Here is a 17056-nt window from a genome sequence, read left to right on the forward strand (position 1 = left end):
GCCTCTCATTGGTGCAGAGAATTTCATGATGTGGCTAGGCCACAACTTTATCCACTCTATTGCAAGGGAATATTTGGGTCGTTTGGTCTGGGACTAGCGAGGCTGCTCAGGACGTTCTTGTATGTGTCTCCTGGGCATCTGTGTGAGTTTCTCTAGGGTGAATCCCTAGCCGTGGAATCGCCAGGTCAATCCTACTTTCCAAAAAGGGTCCACAAATTTCCCCTCCCACTAGCAGTGGTCGAGGAGGGCTCTAGGGGCTCTGTATCCTTGCTGAAGCTGGGACTGTGCTTTCATTCCTTTTGCATTCAGCAGAGTCTCTCATATCCAGGGGTGATCCTACTTCTCTCTTTTGGATGTCCCCAGGTGTCAGCCATTCTAAGCTAGAGCTGGAGAACTGAAATCCTTAGAAACCAGACCACTTACCCCACAATCAAAACAGTTGAAGGAAGAGTGGAAGTAAGGCCGCGTCCCAAGCCCGTACATTTTTATAAACATTTCGGACATAAAGAGTCCTAAGAAAATGAATTCTGCATAGTCTAGAAGGGAGAGGGGGGAAAACAGAGGAGGTTAGATCTGTGGAGGGGAGGTTCCAGATGGCTCTGACATTCCTGTTAATTGCAACCCTGGCTGGTGGGTTCCTGGGTGCTGACTATATATTTTTTTAAAAAGTTAATTAATGAATTAAAAAAAATTTAAATTGAAGTATAGTTGATTTATAATGTTCCAGGTATACAGCAAAGTGATTTAGTTATATATACATATATATTCTTTTTCATATTCTTTTCCATTATGGGTTATTACAAGATATTAAATATAGTTCCCTGTGTTATACAGTAGGTCCTTGTTGTTTATTTTATGCATCTTACTACATTTTTAAAACGAATAAATGAATGAATTAACTAACTGACTAACAGCTAACTGACTAATTGGATAACTAACAAAGTGGTTCCATGATGCCAGCATGTCATAATCTAAGAATTATGACTAAACCACTTTTATAGGTCTGACTTCCAAAGGAATAAGAGAAACAGAAATCATGACAGTGTCTTATTTGTCATCCTTGTGTTGGCGACTTAGTTGGAGGCCACAGGCAACTAACCTAAGGCATGGCTTTTCTCCGAACCTTGAAAACTCATTTACGTCCCTTGGAAATCCTGTCTTGCTGATGTCTGAAAGTCGTGATGCAAGACAAAGCCTTTTGTTTTTTGGTGAGAAAGCATAATGGTGCAAATACCTTGGGGAGAGGTAACTCATGGTTATTGGTTTGCTCCAGCAAAGAAATGTTTAATAGCAGTCCCTTTTCTGAGGCGGCTTTCTTGGTGGGGTAGGAAGTTGAGGGGTCAGGAAGGGCATGAGTAGTCACCTACTGGAGGGGAAGGAGAGGTAAGGAGGAATTCTGAGGGGAGGAAAGCATACAGAAAGGGAAGACAGAGGACCCAAACCTCCAAGAATTCCATTTTGGTCACATAGTTAACTCTGTTTGAAGGTCAAGGGTATTTGTTATATCATTCTTTTTTTTTCGTGGTGTAAGATTTTTTCTAGTTCTTTGTTATTTTACTTTCTTTTTCTTTTTTTTTGGCTGTACCGCGCAGCTTGTGGGATCCTAGCTCCCCAGCCAGGCGTTGAACCCGGGCCCTCGGCAGTGAAACCGCAGAGTCCTAACCACTGGACCACCAGGGAATTCCCTGTTATATCATTCTTTTAAGAGGTGGTTTGAACTGACGGTTAAGGTCTTTCCCACTCATTCCTGATGGAAACTTTCCCTTAGTTTTAGGACTCCAGGGAGCTCCTAGTGTCTGAGGGAAACTCTAGGGTCTCCAGGGCCCCTGAGACCAAAATGTCAGCAAGGGAAATCTGTCCATAACATCTGGTGTATTCCAAAAACCACCAGAAGAAACTCTGGGACAATTTAAGAGTTTCCAAGATACTTGTTCCCCAGTTACCATGGAAATATGATAGCTGGTGATGCACAAGGCCTGAGAGAATTACTTTTCTGTAGCACTAGGGGATCTGGAAGAACTTTCAGGGTCATCAAATCCAATTTCCACCAAGTACAGAAGAGGAATTTGAGACCCAGAGAAACAACTACACTTCATTGATTCCAAGACGCATATTTTTGTTCACATTTTGACATCTCCGAAACTGGGGTGTATCTTAAAATTGGCATGTCCTAGTTTAGACGGCAGCATTGTTTTATTTCTTAGTGGCACATAAAATAAAAATAAAAGAGTGCCTTATAATTGAAGATGTGTTTGATTGATGGACAATGGTGAGAGCTTGTCCAAGGTCACATGGAGAGTTAGGGGCAGGGCAGGCATCAAGAACCCAGGTTACCTGGTAATCAGGGCAGGGAGGTACCATCAGATACAGCTTGGACTCTGGGTTCAAATCCTGGCTACATCACTAACTAGCTGTGTGACTCTGGGCAAGTTGCTTAACCTCTCTGTGTTGCAGTTTTCTCAACTGGAAATTGATAATTAAAGGACGTTTACAGACACAGAGGCCCCAGGCAGGAAGTCCCAACCCCCTGTTCCTGAACCAGGACAGACAGAGCAAGGTGATTAGTGGGGAGAATATGGGAGATTAAAAATAGGCTATCAGAGGAGGTTAAGACAAAAAGTAAATAGTCCTCATTTATAAGTGACTCCAGGGGGACTAAATGCAATTACTAAGGTTGGAACTAGGTCAGGGCTCTCGGAAGGAGAACTGGCCCCTGGGGAATGTCCTGGGGTGGGGGGCGTTCAGCCAACGTGACTGGGAACAATGAGGGTTACAAGGAGACAATGACATGGACCAGGCTCCCAGGCCTCTCTAGGCTGAAGACTCAACTTCTCCAACGGTTGTCTGGGTTAATCTGAACCAGGTCAGAAGGGTAGAGAATCTACAGACCTAAGTCAGACAAGCCAGTAGATGTAGGAGGAGGGCAGCCAGCAGGAAAACAGGTTTTGGGGAGTCCTCATTCGGGACCCATAAGCCAGAGCCAAGGTATCCACTTGCCTTCCTTACTGTCCAGCCATTACTCTTGTTGATTCCTAAGGCCTCTTTACTTTTTAAATCCCGCTCAGAGGTCTCCCCACCTTTCACTGCTTCTTTTCCCCCAACCTGGTCATCAGTTTTGATACTATCTCATATTAATTCCTGAAATCTGGGAATAGGCCCAGAAGGGCAAAGCCTTGGAAATCCTGGTACTCACTGAGGGAGCAAGATGTTTTCACATTTGTTAGAGAGTATCTTCTAGGAATGAATCCCAGACATAAGGAAGTCAAAAAGGACAGGAGATGAAAGGGGAAAGAAGCAGAAGGTTTGAAAGAAAAGGGAAGAAGCAGAGAGTCAGAAATGAGAATAGAAAATGGGTACAACACACAGGTCACTTTTTTTATCTCTAATGTGCCCCCATCTCTCAACCATAAATTATTTGATTCCCAGAGATGCACCTAGAAATCACATGGATGTTTCTGTCTCTATCTGGCTGTCTTGCAGTCTCCGACTCTCTCTGTCTCTCTTCCAATGCACCCCTATGTGCCTTTCTTAGAAAGTGATCATGGAAGTCTCTGGTGGCCTAAAGTCCAGCGTCCAGCTCAGGCCCAAAGAAACAGGGTTCTGTCATGGTTGCAGCGGCAACATCAGCCCCAAGTTGAGTGGTAGACATGGCCAAATGAAGGGACAAAGTCAATGAGGACCAAAGAAGGAACACATACCATCAGAGAAAGAGAACTGGAAAAAGGGTGTGAGGAAGGGATCAGGGAGCCAGTGGGGGTGGGGCCAGGAGGTACTCACAGAGGAAGTCGGAGAGCCACTCGGGCTGGTTGTAATGAACGATAGCGACACACAGCGTGTTGAGGGCTACCAGACTGAGCACAGTCCAGTAGAAGGCCTGAGTTTTGACCATGCGGCGGATGTAGAAACGCATCCTCCTCTCCTTTTTGTGAAAAAAGGTTGAGTTCTCCAGCTTGGCACTTTTAATGCTGGCTCGGGCGAAGGGAGACCCTGCCAGGGAAAGGATGGAGAATGTCAAGGTGTTCCTGCAGAGGAAATTAGCCGATGCATGGCCCAGGCACAGATTGTGGCCAGGGAATCCATTCGCCTCCCAAGCAAGGAAGCCCCTGAGAACCATCATGACCTATGGGCTTAGCTTTCCAGAGATGGAGCTTATGAGAAGGGGATGCCCCTGAAAATAACAGTATTGGAAATAACCAATGATTGCTCAGGATGTCAACAGGGAGGCTGATGGCTCTTCATCGCTGGAGCCAACTTTCTGTATCTTCCTCTCCTGGCCATGTCTGATGACTCTGGGGAGTCATGCCACAGGGTGGGATAAGGTAGGCGCCTCTGCTTAGGACTCCCAGTGCAGAGGCAGGTAGCAGAACTGCATGGACCATACTTGGAAAGCCTTCAGGAGGAGGTGTGGATAGGATCCTAGTTTTCCATGGATATGTCACTTTAGAAATAATCACCAAAGAATGAGCCAGCTGTGCCCACTGCCTACGTATATTTTTGCTCCTAAGCATTTACAAGGTACCTACTGTGCCAGGCTCTGTCCCAGGTGTTCCAGATACACGTTAACAGAGTCCTGCACTCTTGGGACTGATACTCCAGCAGGGGAGACGGAGAGCAAGCATACTATAATCAATAGTAAATTAATAGTGTGATGGGGGACTTCCCTGGTGGTCCAGTGGCTAAGGCTCCACACTCCCAATGCAGGGGGCCCGGCTATGTTCCCTGATCAGGGAACCAGATCCCACATGCTGCAACTAGGAGTTCACATGCCACAACTAAAGATCCTGCGTGCTGCAAATAAGACCTGGCACAGCCAAATAAATAAATAAATATTAAAAAAAATAGTGTGATGGAAGGTGAAAAGTGCTTTGGAAAAAAGAGAAAGTAGAGCAAAATAAGGGGACTGGGACCCCCAGGAGGGACCACTGGGCAGGTGGCAGTACTAAATCAAGTGGTTAAGGTGAAGGAGTTGGCCTGAGTTACCTTAGTATCTTAGGTACCTTACGCAGAGGAGATAGCAAGTGCAAAGGCCCTGAGGCAGGAATGTGCCTGCCTGACATACTGTGGGAGCATCATAAAGAGAACAGTGTGGCTGGCGTGGAGTGGTTCAGGTGGGAAAAGGGAAGAGGTGAGGGCAGGGAGGAGACTGGGCAGGTTGTGAAGGGCCTTGGGGGCTGTGGGGAGAACTTGGGCTTTTGTTTTGAGTGAGGTGGGAGCCATGGAGGGTTTGAGCAGAGGAGGGACGTGAGCTGACTGGGGTTCACAGGTGCCCCCTGGCTGCTGTGGGGGGCAAAGACTGTGGAAGGCAAGGGCAGGAGCAGGGAGGAGGTGACGGCTCTAGTCCAGGCAAATGATAATGGGGCTACCACTCCATAGTGGCTGAGAAGGAAGAAGAGTGGGCAGATTTGGGATGTATTGTTTAAGGTAGATTTTGACATTTGCTGATGGACCAAGTGTGGGTGGAAGAGAGAGGGAGAAGCCAAGGTTTTTGGCCTGAGCCCCGGGAGGGATAGGAGGGAGGTTCAGAGCTCAGTTTTGGATAGATTGATTTTACCTTCTAAAATACCTCCTCTTGTGGGACTTCCCTGGTGGCGCAGTGGAAAAGAATCCGCCTGCCAATGCAGGGGACACAGGTTCGAGCCCTGGTCTGGGAAGATCCCACATGCTGTGGAGCAACTAAGCCCGTGCGCCACAATTACTGAAGCCCGTGTGCCTAGAGCCCGTGCTCCGCAACAAGAGAAGCCACCGCGATGAGAAGCCCGCACACCACAACGAAGAGCAGCCCCTGCTCGCTGCAACTAGAGAAAGCCTGCGCGCAGCAACGAAGACCCAATGCAGCCAAAAATAAATTAAAAAAAAAAATCAAAACTTCCTCTTGAAAATCTTCCATTTCATTCATTTGTGTATTGTTCTTCATTGGTTCATTCATTCTTTCATTTATTCATTAGTGTGCTCATACGTTCATTTATCTGTGCATTCATTCATTTGTTCACTCATTGGTATGTCATTCATTCATTCATTCATTCATCATTTGTCCATTCATTAGTGCATCCATTAATTCACCAATTTGTTGCTTCATTCATCATTTATTCACACATTCATTCATCCATCCACCCATCCATTATTCATTTGTTCATCCATCCGCCCATCCATTCATTCATTTGTTCATTTATACGTTCATCCATCAACCACTTCATCAACCTCATCACACCAGCCAGGCATGGGACACGTAAAACATCTCTCAGGATGCCACTTCCTATTAGCAGAATTCTAAACAGAGGCTGGGAGTTGGCACCCCAGGGGCCATACTGGTTCATCCCGGGTTTGTGAAATTTAAAATTACTGGTCTACATTTAAAAACTGGGAGATTTTCCATAAAAATATGGATTTCAGCTTCTCATGAATGAAAATAACAGCTGACATGTCTTGAACATTTAGAAGGCACTGCGGGGGATGCATGTTACACAGTAAGCTCCTCATCACAACCTTAGGAAGTAGGGACCGTCATGAACACCATTTTACACCCTGAGCAAACAGAGACTGAGGGGAGTCCAGTAACTGGCTAAGAAGTGTCGAGTTAGTTCAGAGCCTGTGCTCTCGGCCACCATGCTGCACTCACTCCTGGAACATGTGGCCGTGAGGAAGGGACCACATTCCTGCCCAGCAGCAGTTGGCCGGGTCCAGTGGCTGGATCCTCCCCTCATGTCCATCACCTGCCTGACCCCATGGGCACTGGGAACCCTAGGGTGGCTCTTCACACCCCTTCCCAGTTGGGACATTTCTGGTCCTTATGGCTCCCAAAGATGTGCCCAGACCCACAGGCATCCACAAGCCTTGGCAATCACACCAGGCAGGAGGCCCCTTACCCCAGCTCCTGCTGGAGCCACATGGAAACCCGGCTCCATCACCAACAGGCAAGTGACCTTGGGCAGATGACCTCGGACAAGTCACCTTGCATCCTGGGACTCCAGTGCCTTCCACCTCACAGGGCCGTTGGGAGAAATCAATGAGTTAATATCCCCTAGCATGACGCTGACACATCATGCTTATTGGTAAGATTAAAATCTCTTACTACAACCCTAAGAGCTGAAATCAAGACCCGTTCACATACCAATGCCTGGAGGAAGTCTTTCCTGATCACAGGGCCTGGAGACACATCCCACAATAGGCATCCCACTCATCAGGAATGGAGAGGAAAGTGAATATTAACTAAACACCTATTGCATGCCAGGCCGTGTGCCAGCTCTGTACTGTCTTCTCTATTTATTGCATTTCATACTTGCTCTGACCCATGCTCCCTTTTTCTATACACTCTTGTCTATACTTTTCCTCTGTGGTCTGGAACTGTAATTGCAGGCAATCCTTAGATTTAAAAAATAATTTTAATAAGCTATTTTATGAAACCCCATATATCTAAGATATCAATTTCAATGTGGAATCGATATAGAAATATATTAAAGAGATATTTTACACTCTTTTTTTTTTTTGTACTATGTATTCCAAATCTAATGTGTTAGCATGAAGCACATTTCAGTTCAGATCAGCTACATTCAAGGAGTCAAGAGCCAGAGGCGACCAGTCCTAGTCAGGAATGTTCCACGGTGAGGACAGCAGTATGGCACCACCAAGGCTGAATCTTGGGATTTGGGGCAATTTATAGGCTCTTCAATTTCTCTGTTTAAATTGAAATAGGTGCTTCCCAAATTGTGGGTTGAACTGTCCTTCAAAGAGATGTGTGGAAGTCCCTAACCCCTGGTACCTGTGAATGTGACTTTAGTTGGAAATAGGGTCTTTGGAGATGACATCAAGTTAAGATGAGGTCAGACTCGATTAGAGTGAGCCCTAGATCCAATGACTGGTATCCTTATAAGAGGAGAAGAGACACGGAGACACACAGGAAAAGACCATGTGACGACAGAGGCAGAAATTGGAGTGAGGCAAGTAAAAGCCAAAGAGAGCCCAGGATTGCCAACAACACCAGAAGCGAAGAGAAAAGCGTGGGGGCAGATTCTCCCCTAAAGTCTTCAGAGGCAGCATGGCCCTGCCAACATCTTGATCTCCGTTTGGACTTCTGGCCTCCAGAGCTGTGAGAGAATACACTTCTGTTGTTTTAAGCCACCCAGTTCGTGGTACTCTGTGACAGCAGCCCTAGCAAACGAATACAGCCCACACTGAGCTTATACCCTTAAAACCATCTAAATGGAATCTGATTTTCCTAAAGAACCTGTGTTGTGATGGCAGATTCCATCCATGGCTCAGTTTTTCCTAACCATGACTCAAGGTCCATATTTCAACAGTCAGTTGATCAACTCTACACGAGACCGTTTTGTAATGTGTTTATCAAATGAGCTGACAGCACAGTAGAATCATCAGTTACATAAAGCTGCATTTACTAGGGTACAACATGAGGGCAAATGTTACACAGTTCCTGCCTGACTTTGAAACACATTATTATTATTATTTTACGTAAATAAATAAAGGTAAAGGCATTTCCTTGTCAGAACCCTGGAATTTCAGAGGTCTCTTTCAGGATTGTTTAGGAAGCCCCTGCTAGCACAGGGGCCCCTTCCTGTGGGTTTTTGATCTATCAGGCAAGGGAGCTGGCTTTAGCTGGGTTTGCCTGGAGCAAACCTGTCCTGGGAGAACAAGCCACTGGCCTGTGTCTTGGATCCATCTACAAAGTTGAAAGTCACCTTCTTTCTTAACAGAGGTGCTATGGGACAGCGTTGGCACTTATTCAGTGTGACAGCTTTCAACTTCGGTTTATCATCTTCCTTTTATCACACATTTATCAAATGTCAGCCTTGAATCTGGGTTCTCCAAGTAGCAAGTTTTCTTATGTCAGCCGCAAATTCGAGCCCCAGGGTCTCCCACAGACAAACCCTCTGTGAATCTATCATGGCTTCCTGGATCATCCCCACTCCCCCCGGCATTAGGAGCTGAACCGTGTCCCACAAATTCATATGTTGAAGTTCTAACCAACCCCACCCTGCCCCCAGGATCTCAGAATGTGACTGTATTTGGAGAGAGGGCCTTTCAAGAGGTAATTAAATTAAAACGAGATCATTAAGGTGGGCCTTAATCCTCTATGACTGGCGTCCTTATAAGAAGAGGAGATTAGGACACAGACACACATGGAGGAAAGACCACACACATGGAGGAAAGACCACGTGAAGATACAGAGGAAAACAACCATCTATGAACCAAGGAGAAAGGCCACACCAGAAACCAACCCTGCCAACACCTTGATCTTGGACTTCCAGCCTCCAGGACTATGAGAAAGTAAGTTTCTGTTTTGAAAAAAGAAGTCACCCAGTCTGTGCTATTTTATTATGGTGACCCCAGTGAACTAATAACACTCTCCCCATCGCACGTGAAGCCCAGTTAAAAAACACCTCCTTCACGAAGCTTTCTTTGCTTTTCCACCAGACAAATTCCTTCCTGCCTTGTATAGCTATTAGACTCCTTATAATTAGTCTCTGTTGCTTTTAAGTAACTTTAAACTTACCTAATTACTTTTCTGATTTCAAAAGTAATGCCTGTCACTAATCCATCCATTCCAGGAACAATGTCATGGAGAAAGTGAAAATCCTTTGCAATCCCTCCAGTTTCCACATCTTTAAGTACCTCTCACACTTCTTAATTTTGTTTTAAAAATGGGACCACACATTTTACATTTTGTGGTACAACTTGCTTTTTTTCACCAAAAAATATATTTCAGACATCTTTCCATGCCATAGCAACTCCATTCTTTTTCCTGGCAGCAGAGTATTCAATTGTATATAAATACTATAATTTCTTTAACCATCTCCCTATTTGGGGGCACACAGGTTGTTTCTGGTTTTTACTTTTTTGAATGCCAGAAACAGTGCTGCTGAGAAGAGGTTGGTACATAAATCTTTTGCATATGTGAAGAAATGTTTTGAAGCAGAAATTCTAGGTCAAAGAATATAAACATCAATAATTAAATAATGCCAAACCATACATCACAAACACTGCAACCTACATTCCTGACAATGGCATATGGCTATGCCCACTTCTCCTCATCGTTGCCAACACTGGGTGGTATCACTTTTTCATCTTTTTTAGAAGGACTGATGAAAAATAATATCTCCCTGTTAATTAAGAACAGGTACCCAATCTTATCCATAGAGGAGAGCTTGGGTACCCTATTTTTTTCAGTGCCTGACATTTAATAAATGTGGTATAGACAAAAAATATTTGCCTATCAAAATATAACAAAACAGATTAGAAGAATGGAAGCAACCTAAAGGGGAAAAGATGTTGGACAGATGTAATGGATCAAATTCACAGAGCATTGATGGGGCATGCCAATGCCTGAATTTGCTGGAAGGAGAGAAACAGATGTATCCACAAGTGGAAATAGGACTTGTTCATCATTACGAGGAAAAGAGTGTTTGGGCTAGAAATTAAAAATGCAAATGAAAACAAGCTTTAAGGTATCATTACAAACCGACTTATCTGGGAAAGGAAATTAAACGGGTAATAGGCAATGGCCGGTGTGGGAGAATCCGTGAGTGTCTGAATACTTGGCAGGTTTATAAATGGGTTCAGTGTTTTTGAAACTCAGAATGGCTCTGTGAATAATGAGTTGAAAACCTGTTAACATCTTTGATCCTACAATTATCCCCAAGGAAATCCACCCAAAGGGTGGGGGGAGTCATTGTACGTAAATGTTCCCAGCAGTGCTCCTCGTAAGGGCAAAAACTGGAAACAACTCAGACACCATATAATAAAGCCACGCTGAGCAAACCATAGTATAGCCACCCTCTGGAGTGTGGGACAGTGACGGAAATCATTTTGAAACTCAGCAGTAAGCTTATAAGCTAGGGGTGAATGAAAAAAGCAGAGTATGAAGTAGTTGGTTCCTGGGGATTAGAAACACGCGTATATTTTTATTTTTTGGCTGTGCCTCAAGGCTTGTGGGATCTTAGTTCCCCGACCGGAGATCGAACCCGTGCACCCTGCAGTGGAAGCGCCGAGTCCTAACCACTGCACCGCCAGGGAAGTCCCAGAAACAGGTGTATATTTTGAATTCCCTCCTCCCTCCCTCCTTCTCTCATCCTTGCCTCTATGCTCCATATACCCCATCAGCCTTAATGCCCTCTCCCCTCAGAGTCTTGTCTTATTTCCTCTGCCTGGAAGTTCCCCCCCCCACTCTTCATAACTGGAATTTTTATTTTATTTTATTTTTGCTGTACTCATGCAGCTCTCGGGATCTTCGTTCCTGCACCAAGGATTGAACCCATACCCTGGGCAGTGAAAGCGCAGAGTCCTAACCACTGGACTGCCAGGGAATTCCCTTCATAATCGGAATTTTAAAAAACCCATTTCAAAAGATAGTAGAGTCTCCTTGGGAAAGATCGAAAGCAACACAGTCTCAAACAAGAGGGGTGACAAGGAAAGAAGTCAATGTCCTCTCCCACCTCAAACGCTGCCCTTGGAGATAACCAACAGCAACAGCCTGAGCACAGCCTTCTCTCTGCTGTCACTGCCATGGTGAACTCCTACCCGCCCTTCAGTTCTCATTGTCAGGGTCACCTCCTCTGAGAAGCCCTCCCTGACCACACTCCACTCTTCCAGAGCAGGCTGAGCGCGGGGCATCTCCTCTGAAGCGCTGTTATCATTACAGGTTTATTTGTGTAATGACCTGTTTAATATCTATTTTCTGCCCTGGACGCAAGATCCACATGGGTGGGGATTTGGTCTCTGTCTTGTTCACAACTGGGCACCTAATAAATGTAGCCCCTCAATGAGAACTAATGAACAATAATAATATTATTCATAAATAATTAATGAATAATAATATTAGCCAATATCATGGGGACCTTGTTCTCTGCCACATGTTGTTCTAAATGCTCCACGTGGATGATTATTATTCTTCTTTTGGCTGCGCCACGCGGCATGTGGGATCTTAGTTCCCCGACCGGGGAGGGAACCTGTGCTCCCTGCAGTGGAAGCGCGGAGTCTTAACCACTGGACTGTCAGGGGGAGTCCCTATATGTAGATTACTTAGTTTTATTTCTCCTCCCAATAATATGCAAAGACATGCTCTGTTGTTATTCTCATAATCATGTCATCTGCCCCCGGACACAGGTGGGAAGAAGCAGAATCAAGACCCAGATCTAGGCAGCCCGGTGCCCCAAGCTCTCACACTCCATCTCGAGGGCGATCAGTAATAAACGACTGCCAGGCGGCAGCAGGAGGACTTACCCACGGAGGCAATATCGGCCAGCTGGTCCTCAGCTTCCTCGGGGTTGAGCAGGTCTGTCTTGCTTTTCTTTATGGTGGCTCTCCGCAGAGCTCCAACAATGGAAACATGGCAAGAGAAAAAGACGTTACCCTTTTTGCCACAAAAATGACATCGACTGAGTGTGTCCTTGGGTGCTGGGCTCTACCAGGGACTTTCTATGTGTGGTTGGACCTTACCCGCGTGGTGGTCTGGTTTGGTGGAAAGTAAGAGCATGCGTATTTCACAGATGTGGAGACAGAGGCTTAGGGAGGGTACGTGACTTTGCCCAAGGGGTAAAGATGAGAACCACGTCCCGTTCAGTCTGACTCGAAGTCTGGGCTCTCAGCTATCATTTTCCCTCTAGGAGCCCTGGGATTGGATATGTAGTGACTCCTATGAAAACAGCCCACCCCTTAACCTTTAGCACACTTGCTAGGTGGGCTGGGACTGTGGAAGCCCTTCCTCAGTATTTAGGTTCTCCACCCCCAAGAGCTCGCCAGGGGACAGTGAGTACAGGCATATACTTCCAATAAAGTGATTTAGACACCCCCAAGGGTAATCTATTTCCCTCCCCACAAAATCCATTTTCTAACCTACTGGGATAGGGCCCCAGCTCCTTTCCTTCCTTTTCACTCCTGGTCTCTTCAATCCAAAGTCATTGCTCTGTCTAGACAGCTTTCTAACATGTGAGACAACTGTCCTTAATAGTAAGCTGGATTCTTGGTGAAATTATTATTATTATTTTTTTGCAGTACGCGGGCCTCTCACTGTTGTGGCCTCTCCCGTTGCGGAGCACAGGCTCCGGACGCGCAGGCTCAGCGGCCATGGCTCACGGGCCCAGCCGCTCCGCGGCATGTGGGATCTTCCCGGACCGGGGCACGAACCCGTGTCCCCTGCATCGGCAGGCGGACTCTCAACCACTGCGCCACCAGGGAAGCCCTGAAATTATTATTATTATTTTTTTAATTTAATTCATTTTATTTTTGGCTGTGCTGTGTGGCTTGCGGGATCCTAGTTCCCCAACCACGGATTGAACCCGGGCCACTGCAGTGAAAGCGCCAAGTCCTAACCACTGGACTGCCAGGGAATTCCCATTGGTGAAATTATTATTATTTATTTTACTTAGTGAACACAAGTGGGGCTGACCCCGAGCCAGACGCTGTCCTATGCATTCTATTTGCAATAATTAATATAATTCTCATGAACAATCAACTAAGGTAGGTATGATTATTATCATGCCCATTTGACAGATGGGGAAAATGGAGGCACAAAGCAGAAGTAGCTGGGCACATGGTCAAAGCAGAAGTAGCTGGGCACATGGTCAAAGCAGAAAGGGCAGGCAAGAAAGGGAAACCCCATGTTAAGGTCCTGAAATTCCTCGAGGAAGCGGATTCCCACCATTCCCGTTATCTTCCTGAGCCTGACCTGGTCTTGTGCTTGTTCTTGGCATACCTGGGCCCTGAACATCCATTCCCTGGAAGCCCCTCAGAATGGAGTAGCCTGTCCCCCCAGCCTCGGCTCCTCCTGTGTCCCCTGGGACCCACCCCCACCCCTGGAGCCAGGTTCAGAGCAGTTACCATCAAAGGGATGCCTCTGCTCCCCGTCGGTCTCATCCTCGGCGAGGATCACCTCTTCTGAAGAGGAAGAGCACATAGTTAAGCTCCAGCGTCTGGAGGACTCTCCTGGGGATGGGTTCCCTTGGACCAGGAAGGAGAAGGGTCCTCCTGGCCACTCTACTCTCCCCTTGCTGAGTGACAACTCAATCAGCCAGAAATATGCTGCTCACTTGCTTCTGACTCCCAGCCCCACTTCAACGATGGTCCTAAAGCCAACATCATCCCTACCTCCTTCAAAATAAAAACCAACCTCCTTACCATAGCCTATAAGATCTTGCCTGATTTGGCCCCCGTCATCTCTCTGTCCTCCTTTTCTCCCACTCTCCACCTCACGCTGCTCCAGCCACACACAGCTTCCCTGCTATGACTCAACTCTACTCCTACCCCTGGGCCTTTGCACTTGCTGTTCCCTCTGCCTGGAAAGCTCTTCCCCTAGACATCCACATGGCTTCCTTTTTCACTTCCTTCAGGTCTCGGCTCAGAGGTCACCTCCTCAGAGAGACCCCCTCTGATCACCCTTCCTTCTCTGACTGTTTTCTGCCTCCTACTCCGTTTTATTTTTCCTCTCAGCATTTGGCAACATCCAACATTATATGTATTTGGTTATTTTCTCCTCTCTCACTAGACTATCAGAGTCCTGCAGGCAGAGACCAAATCTCAGGGCCTAGAGCAGTGCCTGGCACACAGCAGGTGTCCCATAAGTGTTTAACTAGCTGAACAAATAAACATGGACCTACTGTATGGGAGGCACTGCTCTTCTTAGGTGACTTAGTTTGGATTACCTTAGAGACTCTTCAAACAGCCTTATGAGGCAGGTACTATCATTACCTCTGTTTAACAGGCAGGGAAACTGAGGCACAGGGAGGTGAGCTGCATTGCTAGGAGGTGGCAGAGTTGGGATCTAACCCAATGTCTGATTTTAAAGCTCTTAAGTGTTATGTATGTCATATCCTGGCTTCATCCCGCTGGATTCTTGTTGCTAAAAACTGGAACCAGCAGTCCAGGTCCTCTTTCTCCTCCCATCATGACCCTTCCCTCATCCATCTCCAAACTGCACGCATGACTCTCTGTGTGCTCCGTGGCCTGGGATTTCAATTCCTGAGCCCCAGGATGAAAGGGCCTCACCTGCTTTCGAGATCCACTCCATGTACCCATTGAGTTCTCGTTCAATCTGCTGCTGTCGCCTCAGCTTCAAAAAAGCCCGCCGGTTCTCTACCCGCTCCCTTTCCTTGGCAAACTCCCTGAAGAAGCACAGAAGAGTCAGGTCTGGCCGTTTTAGAAATATTAGGGAGTCTCTGTGTGTGTATGTTTGGGGATTCAGAATCTCTGGAGGGCAGTGCCTTTCAACAAGAGGAATCAGGTCTTCTGACAGAAGATCAGAATATTACAGGAGTGGGTATTTCTGCCAGCTTCCCATATTTCCCAACAACTGCACCCAGTTAGAGAAAAACAAAACAAAACCGTAAACCATGCCATGCCAACCACTGCTGGCTGCATACCCCATTCCCATTCTCTGTACTCCTGGCTAAAGAATAGTTGCATCCCTCTCTTAAATTACGTTAATGACACATGAGCTGAAGATTTCTGCAGCAGCCTCACTTCTGTGATATAGGACTTTTCCAGTTTCCCTTCTTCCTCTTCCTGTTTGGAATGTGAGATGGCTATCTTGTGAGCATGAAGCAGCTATCCTGAGACCATGAAGCATCCATGAGACTGGAAGCCTCCAAAAGGATGTCAGAGTGGAAAGCTAGAAGACACTGGGGTCCATCATGGCACCATGGAGCCACCAAACCAGTCCCCAGACTTCTTGTAGTGAGAAAAATGAAACTCACTTACGGTTAAGCCAGAAAAACAATCTTGGGGGTAGGGGACAATGCATGTCATGAAAATGCATGGTTGATTGTATGCTACGATTTTATATTTGGAAAATAGGGGAGGGGGGAAACCCAACCTATTGTTTCTTTAACAAAATGTAAATTATAGAAATTAAAGCTCTATAGACTTTTCTTGTGTTTTGGGTTGTGGGCCTGAAAATTTTGAGAAAACCTTCCAAGTGAGAGGTCTAAATTACAAAGAGGCTTCCCGCCCCCTGGGCGGAGGTAGCTCAGTGCCAGCAGCACAGCTTGGTGAGTGAAGGCTGGGCTGGATTTCACCTCCCATGAGTCCCTTCACTGGGTGCCTTCAGCAGTGCACAACTTACGCACCTGTACATGGCTTGCTGATAACTGTCTAATAACCCAAAGCAATAGAAGAGGCCTATTCTCTGCCTGGAGAATGATGGCCTCTTCCTGGGAAAAAGATGGTGAGGGGGAGTGGGATGGGGGGAGTAGCAGAGACTTACCCAGACAGCACACCCAGCACGAGGTTCAGCATAAAAAAGGAGCCGATGATGATGAGGGGGATGAAGTACAACCAGTTCCAAGTGTTCCCTGAGGCATCGTTGCTCTATGGGGGGGGGTAAGGAAGGAAAGCAGGTGAGCACTGACTGGGACTCAGGTATGACCTGACAGGTGAAGGAAGGGGGAACTCTTGTTCTCCTGGGACTCTGTCCTCAAATGTCCTTGCCTGTGGAGTCCTAGAGCTCTGGTAGCCCAGAGAGGGAGAGAGAGCACAGGATCAACCAGTGGGGGAGACTCCAGAGGTACCACTAGAAGGACAAAGCCCCTTCCTAATCATGTAGTCCTCACAGGACCAGAAACCAGCATGAAACTCAGGAGGACTCCACAGATCAAACTCCAGGAGGAGAAGGTAAAAAAGCTCATTGAAATGTAGAAATGAACCCCCAGTTCCCTCCCTTCTCCCCCAAACAGTCATGATGGCAGGGTCTGATAATCAGGTTAAATCACCAAGCCAGACGGCAGGGCCGTGAACCTTTTCCTTAAGTGTCTCCCTCCTCTATTGCCTGCAGCCTCAATGTCAACCACAGAAAAATTCCCAGAAATGCCCAGATCAATTTTCAAGGGGAGGAAGTCCACAAATAGAACATTCTTCTCTGGGAGAACAGAACACTGTGCCAATAAGTGAGAGGAGGGGAAGAAAATCAAGAATAGAGAAAGAAAGAAAGAAAAAAAAACCCCAGCACTTAAAGAGTACTTATTTGTGCTGGACACTCCTCTAAGCATATTACCTACATTGGCTTATTTACTTGTTTAATTCCCATGATGTCCCTATGTTATTGTCATGCACTGAG

The 17056-nt window shown here is 46.4% G+C and overlaps 1 protein-coding gene across 4 annotated transcripts in view; it reads right to left on the bottom strand.

Moving 5' to 3' along the window:
* CACNA1A (calcium voltage-gated channel subunit alpha1 A) overlaps positions 1 to 17056 on the bottom strand; it is a gene marked incomplete at both ends in the record, with an annotated part of 236581 nt that overhangs the window by 87584 nt on the left and 131941 nt on the right. For all 4 annotated transcript variants that reach the window (XM_082652568.1, XM_082652565.1, XM_082652567.1 and 1 more), the window contains 6 exons: positions 424 to 536; positions 3778 to 3987; positions 12232 to 12321; positions 13828 to 13884; positions 14992 to 15107; positions 16208 to 16311. In XM_082652568.1, coding sequence (XP_082508694.1) covers positions 424 to 536; positions 3778 to 3987; positions 12232 to 12321; positions 13828 to 13884; positions 14992 to 15107; positions 16208 to 16311 — 690 coding nt within the window. The remainder of the gene's footprint in view (positions 1 to 423; positions 537 to 3777; positions 3988 to 12231; positions 12322 to 13827; positions 13885 to 14991; positions 15108 to 16207; positions 16312 to 17056) is intronic.

The sequence above is a fragment of the Grampus griseus genome, assembly GCF_964374135.1.
Source record: "Grampus griseus genome assembly, chromosome: 3".
NCBI classification, from domain to species: Eukaryota; Metazoa; Chordata; class Mammalia; order Artiodactyla; family Delphinidae; genus Grampus; species Grampus griseus.